An 8,332-nucleotide genomic window follows, 5' to 3' on the forward strand; every position below is an offset into this window, starting at 1 on the left:
ACCTGGGCGATTTGCATTTCTAAAATAAGACTCAGAGGTTGATGAAGAGAAGAAGCTAGAGAGTTCCTTTTTTAACTTGCTTGAATTTAATTTTTCAGTCTTGACTTCCCAGCTTCTCAACTGTACTCATTCTCAGATTAAGAAATTATGTAACCAGCCATGGATGTCTGATGAGTTAATCCATATGACTTTTTAATTCATGACTCTTGTTATTCTTTCAAATGATAATTAATGTCAGGCCATTTGCCAGGATACGAAAGCAATGGTTTTGTAATAATTGTGTTACGTTTTTAAATTTTTTTATTTAACCAATATCCTCTTGGGAATTAAGAATACCTTGCTAGTTTTATAAGAGTGCCTTCATTCCAGAATTTTAATATAGGTATAAAGATAGCGAGCAAGTTTTCCAATTCACCTTTTTTTCAATATGTAAAATTCAGGGAGACTGAATATGTGTACAACCATCTGCAATCCACCTCAATAGTCTTGAAGACAACTCTTCAAGAGTTAATTTCAACAATGCTTTCTTGAATTCAAGATATATATATACATAATATATGTACCTAATACATATATGAGATATTTCCTGAATAATATTATTGTATATCAAAATATAATAAGCAATATACTACATAACAGGCATATAATACATATGTAGATGCATTCATATAACTTTAGAATGGATTTTAGATGCAGTGAGTATATCTGTGCTGATTTTTTCAGTTATTGTGTTAGTGTTTGGGAGAAAAGTGAGTCACGTAGCACAGCAGAAAGGCACTCTAAAACAGAAGACTCAGAACAGAAGTGTAGGTTCTGGGTGATCATTGGCCTGGCTCCTGAGTCGAAGGAACATCACCAGTGAGATCATGCGAACCGGTACTGTAGTCCTGGCCCTTGGTGTGCAGTCCCTCAGGATTGCCCAGGGCTGGGAAAATGAGCTCTTGGCTTTGGCCAGCAATTCATGAACTAGCAGTGCTTAAATGGATCTGGTGGGATGACACCCTGCCCCAGAGTCTCCGAGAATGTCAAGAGACCAGGCAGCAGAGAAGGTAAGAGAAAAGCAGCCAGCGCAGCCACACTGGCTGCTCCTCAGTTCATGTTGATGCTTTATGTCCATATAACAGAAAACCCACCTTTATCTCATTTCTCAGGGGCGAGAGGACTCTGTGACTCCATGTCTGACCAGGGTCTGGCCCGCATTTTGCTAACTTCTCCTAAAGCAGTGCTTCTCAACCTTCCTAATGCCGCGACCCTTTAATACCCTTTATGTTGTGGTGACACCCACCCCCAACCATAAAATTATTTTCATTGCTACTTCATAACTGTCATTTTGCTACTGTTATGAATTGGGTGACCCCTGTGAAAGGGTAGTTTGACCTCCAAAGGGGTCACAACCCACAGGTTGAGAACCTCTGTCTTAAAGGGTAGTTGGTGGAAAAGTTGGCAGGAGCTGATCTATTGCTTACCAGAGAGTGCGTGTGTTGTTCATGGTGTTTTCAAAATGAAGTACCACGTAAATGTTCTTTATACCTTACATAAGGTATCACTCTTATGTATTCTGAAGTAGTATATGCCTTCTAAAATAGTTTAAGGTGAAGAGCATCTTTTTAAATGGCAAATTCAGATAAAATTCATTCACTGGTAGCTTTTAATGATGATTTGATCTATAGCTAGAAATAATCTCATAATAGCCAAGGTTTTGTTGGGTTTTGTTTGTTTGTTTTAGACTCAGAAGAAAGGGGTTTGGGCTAAGGGATGGGGGAGGCCCTGGGGGTTGAAGGGAATTGTTACCTGAGCCTGGATTCTGCTGCTGTCTCTAGTTGCAAAAGATGGACTTTTTGTTTCCATGGAAGGAATTCTGTCCTTCCATTCTTGTATGCCTTTAAAAATCAACATAAATTTCCAAGAAACAGTTATTGTGGCTAAAGGGTGATAGTGCTTTGGAATCCAGGCTGGTTAAACTGAGGCAAGATATGATTCTCAAGTGGAGATGCCCAGGAGGTGAGGAGAAGCAGGAAGAGGTGCTAGGGAAGAACTGACTCTGGGTTGAGCTGGGGTGCCCAGGAACTGAGCTGGACTAGCTAGGATGAGCTGAACTGAGCTGGGCTGAGCTGGACTAGCTAGGATGAGCTGGGCTAGCTCTGATGGGCTGGCTTGGGCTGCACTGAGCTGAGCTGGACTAGCTAGGATGAGCTGGGCTAGCTGCGCTGGGCTGGCCTGGGTTGGGCTGAGCTGGACTAGTTAGGATGAGCTGGGCTAGTTACGCTGGGCTAGCCTGAGCTGGGCTGGGCTGGACTAGCTAGGATGAGCTGGGCTAGCTCTGATGGGCTGGCTTGGGCTGCACTGAGCTGAGCTGGACTAGCTAGGATGAGCTGGGCTAGCTGCGCTGGGCTGGCCTGGGTTGGGCTGAGCTGGACTAGTTAGGATGAGCTGGGCTAGCTACGCTGGGCTAGCCTGAGCTGGGCTGGGCTGGACTAGCTAGGATGAGCTGGCCTGGGCTGGCCTGGCCTGGGCTGAGCTGAGCTGGACAAGCTAGAATGAGCTGGGCTAGCTCTGATGGGCTGGCTTGGGCTGCACTGAGCTGAGCTGGACTAGCTAGGATGAGCTGGGCTAGCTGCGCTGGGCTAGCCTGAGCTGGGCTGGGCTGGACTAGCTAGGATGAGCTGGGCTAGCTGCGCTGGGCTGGCCTGAGCTGCACTGAGCTGAGCTGAGCTGGACTAGCTAGGATGAGCTGGGCTAGCTGCGCTGGGCTGGCCTGGGCTGTACTGAGCTGAGCTGGACTAGCTAGGATGAGCTGGGGTAGCTGCGCTGGGCTGGACTGCACTGAGCTAAGCTGGGCTGAGCTGGACTAGTTAGGATGAGCTGGGCTAGCTGTGCTGGGCTGCCTTGGGCTGCACTGAGCTGAGCTGGGCTGAGCTGGAGTAGCTAGAATGAGCTGGGCTAGCTGCGCTGGGCTGGCTTGGGCTGCACTGAGCTGAGCTGGGCTGAGCTGGACTAGCTAGGATGAGCTGGGCTAGCTTTGATGGGCTGGCTTGGGCTGCACTGAGCTGAGCTGCACTAGTTAGCATGAGCTGGGCTAGCTGCGCTGGGCTGGCCTGGGTTGGGCTGAGCTGGACTAGTTAGGATGAGCTGGGCTAGCTGCACTGGGCTAGCCTGAGCTGGGCTGAGCTGGACTAGCTAGGATGAGCTGGGCTGGGCTGGGCTGGGCTGAGCTGAGCTGGAGTAGCTAGGATGAGCTGGGCTAGCTGCGCTGGTCTGGGCTGGCCTGGGCTGAGCTGAGCTGGACTAGCTAGGACAAGCTGGGCTAGCTGCACTGGGCTGGCCTGAGCTGCACTGAGCTGAGCTGAGCTGGACTAGCTAGGATGAGCTGGGCTAGCTGGGCTGGGCTGGCCTGGGCTGCACTGAGCTGAGTTGGACTAGCTAGCATGAGCTGGGCTAGCTGCGCTGGCCTGGCCTGGGCTGAGCTGAGCTTGACTAGCTAGCATGAGCTGGGCTTTCCTGGGTTGCACTGAGATGGAGTAGCTAGGATGAGCAGGGCTAGCTGAGCTGGGCTGCACTGAACTGAGCTAAGCTGGGCTGCACTGAGCTAGACTAGCTAGGATGAGCTGGGCTAGCTAGTTGGCCTGACCTGGCCTGAGCTGAACTGAGCTGAGCTGGACTAGCTGAGCTGGGCTAGGCAGGGCTAAGCTGAATTGAATTTAGCCAACCTAGGTTGGATGAGCTGGGCTGTCCTGGGCTGCACTGAGCTGAGCTGAGCTGAGCTGGACTAGCTAGATAAGCTGGGCAAGATGAGCTCGGCTGGCATAGGTTGAAAAGGGTTGGAATAGCTAGGATGAGCTGAGTGAGCTGGGCTGGCTGGGCTGAGCTGGACTAGCTGAGTTGGACTGGCCTGGGCTGAACTGAGCTGAGTTGGGCTGAGCCTGAGTCGCTAGGATGAGCTGGGCGAGCTGAGCTGGGCTGAGTTGGACTGGGCTGGAATGAGCTGGACTAGCCAGGATGAGCTGGGCTATCTTTGGGGAGGTAGGCTGAAGTGACCTGAGTGGAGCTGGCCTAGCTGTGCTGAGCTGAACACAGCTGGGTTGAGCTGAATGGAGCTGTGTTCACTGGGATGAGTTAGGCTAAGCTGAGCTGAGCTGAATCAGTCTGGCCTAACTGGACTCAGCTGGGCTAGCTGAGCTGGGCTGAGGTAGGATAGCTAGAATGAGCTGAGGTGGCTGTGCTGAGCCGAGCTATGCTAAATGGGATGAGCTAGGGTAACTGGGATTTGCGGGGCTAGGTGAGCTGTGGTGAGCTAAATGAAGCTGGGCTGGGCCGCGCTGAACTAAACCGGACTCAGCTAGCTGGGTTGAGCTGAAATAAGTGGGGCTGGGCTATGCTGAATCGTGGTGGGGTAACTGGGGTGAACTGGGTGAGTTGTGTTGGAGTTGGCTGGGCTAGCTGGGATGAGCTGGATTAGCTTGGCTGAACCCAAATGAGCCAAGTTGAACAGACCTGTGCTGTGTTGGACCAAGCTGAGTCTTTCTGAGCAAAAGTAGGGTGGCTGGGTTTGAGTTGGCTGGGCTGGGCTGGGCTGGGCTGGACTGGACTGACCTTAGCTTTGCTAGACTGGGCTAAACCAAGCTCTGCTAAGCTGTTCTGAGCTGGGCTGATCTAGTTAGGATGATTTGTACTGAGCCAGTATCATCTGAGCTAAGCCGAGTGAGGCTAGATAAAGCTCGGCTGTGTAAAACTGGATTGGGCAGACCTGAGTTTGGTTGGACTAAGCTTGGTGGCGATGGGTTGAGCTCATCTGGGATAGGCTGGTTCGAGCTAGGCTTAGCTGGCTGTATGAAACAGCAGAACCATGCAGGGCTAAGTTGAGGTAACTGCACTGAGTTGTGCTAAACTAAGTTGGGCTGGGCTAGCTGAGGTGAACTGAGCTTGGATGGACTGGGCTAGCTGGGGTGGACTGAGCTTGGATGGACTGGGCTGAACTGAACTGGGCTGAGCTGGGCTATACTGATCTGGACTTGGGAGGACCAAGTTGGGCTTAGCAGGGCTAGGCTAGTGTCCTGAGCTGTGCAAGCATCACTGAACTGGGCAGAAAGGGACTCAAGTGGGCTAGGCTGAGATGAATTGAGCTAAGCATCAAGCGGTGCTGGGATACGTTGAACTAGTCAGCTGAACTGAGCTGGGTTGGGTTGGGCTCTATGGAACTGAGCTGGCTGAAGCTGGGGTAAACCAAGCTTAACTGAGCTGAGCTGAATGGAGTCAGGTTAGATGATGCAGAGTTGAGCTGAGCTAAACCAAGTTGGACCACCTAAGCCCAGTTGGGCTGGCTATAACTAGGCTGGGCTGGACTGAGTTTGTCTGTGGTTGGCAAGCTGAATTGAGGTAACTTAAGTGAGCTGAACTGGGTCCAACCAAGCTTTACTGGGCTGATCAGAGCTGGTAAAAGGAGCCAGTTGAGGTGCTTTGGAGCTCTGTTGAATGGGTCTGGGCCACACAGGCCCAATGTAAATGGATCTGGTTGTGCTGTACTATCCTGGATAACACTACTATGCTGACCTTTCTGGGTTCATGGGTTCCCTTAGAAACTGGGAAGTGCCTGCACAAAGAGTCCAGGTGGGCTTGATCTCGACTGAGTTGGCTTGGCTCTGCTGTTTGCTGGCTGCTGCTTGTGGTCTGGTTTAGCACTGCTGTTAAATGTCTGAGAAGGGAAACCGAGAGCCCTGACTGGGGCCCAATTTCTGAGGTGAGGGGCATGGCTTCTCTTCTGGCCAGGTGCCAGGGCAGCACTCCCAGGCAAGGACTAGTGGTGGGGACTGGCAGAAGTGCCCATGCCACTCTATCCCAACAGACAATGCCACCTCCTTCTCACACATCCTGAGCAAGGTTCCCCGGGATGGACAAGTACACAGGCCCTCTGGTGACCATGGCTGTCCTGGATAGGGAATCACAGAGATAAAATTGGGTGATAGAAAAGGACTGGGTTCACTTGCATTTAAAAAAAAAGTCTCACCTTTTCCCCCCTCTCTTTTGTCCCTTCTGGGGTCTTTAGCAAACCCCTCGGCTCCAAACCTCTTCCCACTTGTCTCCTGTGGAAGCATCCTGCCTGAGCAAAACACGGTGGCCATGGGCTGCCTTGCACGTGACTTCCTGCCCAGCTCCATCACCTTCAGCTGGAAATACAAGAACAACACTGGCATCAACGCCCAGAAATGGAAGGCCTTCCCATCCGTCATGCAGGAGGGCACATATTTGGCCAGTTCTCAGTTGCTTCTGCCTTCTGAAGATGTCCTCCAGAGCTCTGATGAGTACCTGTTGTGCACAGCCACACATCCCAATGGCAACAAGGAAGTACAGGTGACCCCTAAAAGTAAGACGGAGCAGGCTCCCATTTCTCTGTGGGCAGGACAGGGCCGTGGCTTCCCCAGCTGGACATCCCTTAACCTCTCTGTGTCTTCACCACAGAGTCCGTGGAAGAGAAGTCCCCCAATGTGAATGTGTATGTCCCATCCCGAGAGTCCTTCTCAGACACCAGCAAGCGGACCTCCAAGCTCATCTGCCAGGCCACAGGCTTCAGTCCCAAGAAGATCTCACTGTCCTGGCTCCGAGAGGGGAAGCCAGTGCAGTCTGGCATCAACACAGGCGAGGTGGAGCTGGAGCCCAGAGGGTCTGGGTCATTGACCTACCAGATCACCAGCACAATGACCATCAGCGAGAGCGACTGGCTCAGCCAGCGCGTGTTCACTTGCCATGTGATACACAGGGGGCTGGACTTTATGAAGAATGTGTCCTCTGTGTGCGGACCCAGTGAGTACATAAGCCCCCAGACGGGGGTGGGGGTGGGCGAGTTTCGGAAGTTCAGATCAGAATAGCCCCTACTCCTCCTGGGCCAGCAGGGACCCCAGCACACACACGTGCACATGTGATGCACATGTACAAACACACACCACATACACCAAACAGATAGATACACATACCACAAAGACATACACACAGATATGCAAGCACCAGACAGACACACAGATTTCACTATCTCCTCTGAACTGGTCAAGAACAATCCTTCCATTGCAGTGAGGAAGGGGCTCTGGCCACTGTGAGTGCCCTGTGTCCCTGCTCCCACAGGACCCCTATTAAGCATAGTCCACTATTAAGTGCTGGGGAAACGATACTTCCCCAACCGTCTGTCTTGCTGCATACTGACCCCAGTCCCTTCTTCAACCAGGCTCACCGTCAGGCATGCGGATCTTCACCATCCCCCCATCCTTTGAGGACATCTTCATTACCAAGTCTGCCAAGCTGACCTGCCTGGTCACAGACCTGGCCACCTACGACAGCCTGAGCATCACTTGGACACGTCAGAACGGCAAGGTTCTGAAGACCCACACCAACATCTCTGAGAGCCATCCCAATGCCACCTTCAGTGCCCAGGGCGAGACCAACGTCTACGTGGATGACTGGGAGACGGGAGAGAAGTTCACTTGCACTGTCACCCACACCGACCTCCCCTCGCCACTGAAAAAGTCCATCTTCAAGCCTGAGAGTGAGGCCCCTTCCTGTGTTGGATGACGATGTTTGGGGTGGGATAGGTCGCATGGGCCCTTTGGGTCTCGGTTTCTCTGCTCCACTCACTGTCACCTTTTCTCCCACAGACGGGGTCAAGCGGGCACCAGCTGTCTACCTGACGACACCAACCCGGGACGAGCTGAGCCTGCGGGAATCTGCCTCCCTCACCTGTCTGGTCAAGGGCTTCTCCCCTGCAGATGCGTTTGTGAGATGGATGCACAAGGGACAGCCTGTGCCCCGCCATCAGTACATCACCAGTGCCCCCATCCTGGAGCCCCAGGCAGTGGACTCCTACTTCCTCTCCAGCATCCTCACGGTGTCTGAGGAGGACTGGAGCGCTGGCGATGTATTCACCTGCGTCGTAGGCCACGAGGCCCTGCCTCACCTGGTGACCGAGAGGAGCGTGGACAAGTCCACTGGTAAACCCTCCCTGTACAACGTGTCCCTGGTGATGTCCGACACAGCCAGCACTTGCTACTGACCGCTGGGCACCCCATCTCAGCTTGGCCCCGCATGATGACCTTCCACTGTATGTGTGTGTGCATGCGCACATGTGTGCATTCCAATTTACTGTGTCCGTGGGGTGAAATGTATGTCATAAAAACTAGAAATAAAAATATCAGTTTCAAAAACGCGGGTCCTGTGGGAGCACTGCTCACCCTCCTGTGCTGCCCCCTGTCAACCCTTCCCCTCCATGATGCCTACCGGCCTCAGCCGCCGCAGCACTGCCCTCTGGACACCTTTCCCTCCTGCGGCGGGCTCCTTCCCCCGCAGACCCAGC

At 52.5% G+C, this 8,332-nt stretch overlaps 1 gene segment (V, D, J or C); it reads left to right on the forward strand.

The window, feature by feature from the left end:
- LOC142430412 (Ig mu chain C region secreted form-like) overlaps positions 1–8,032 on the forward strand; it is a 164,170-nt gene extending 156,138 nt beyond the window's left edge. The window contains 4 exon segments of the C gene segment in view: positions 6,041–6,358; positions 6,454–6,795; positions 7,211–7,528; positions 7,638–8,032. Coding sequence covers positions 6,041–6,358; positions 6,454–6,795; positions 7,211–7,528; positions 7,638–8,032 — 1,373 coding nt within the window.
- The last annotated feature ends 300 nt before the right edge of the window (positions 8,033–8,332 follow it).

Source organism: Tenrec ecaudatus, chromosome 17, assembly GCF_050624435.1.
Source record: "Tenrec ecaudatus isolate mTenEca1 chromosome 17, mTenEca1.hap1, whole genome shotgun sequence".
Lineage (NCBI taxonomy): Eukaryota > Metazoa > Chordata > Mammalia > Afrosoricida > Tenrecidae > Tenrec > Tenrec ecaudatus.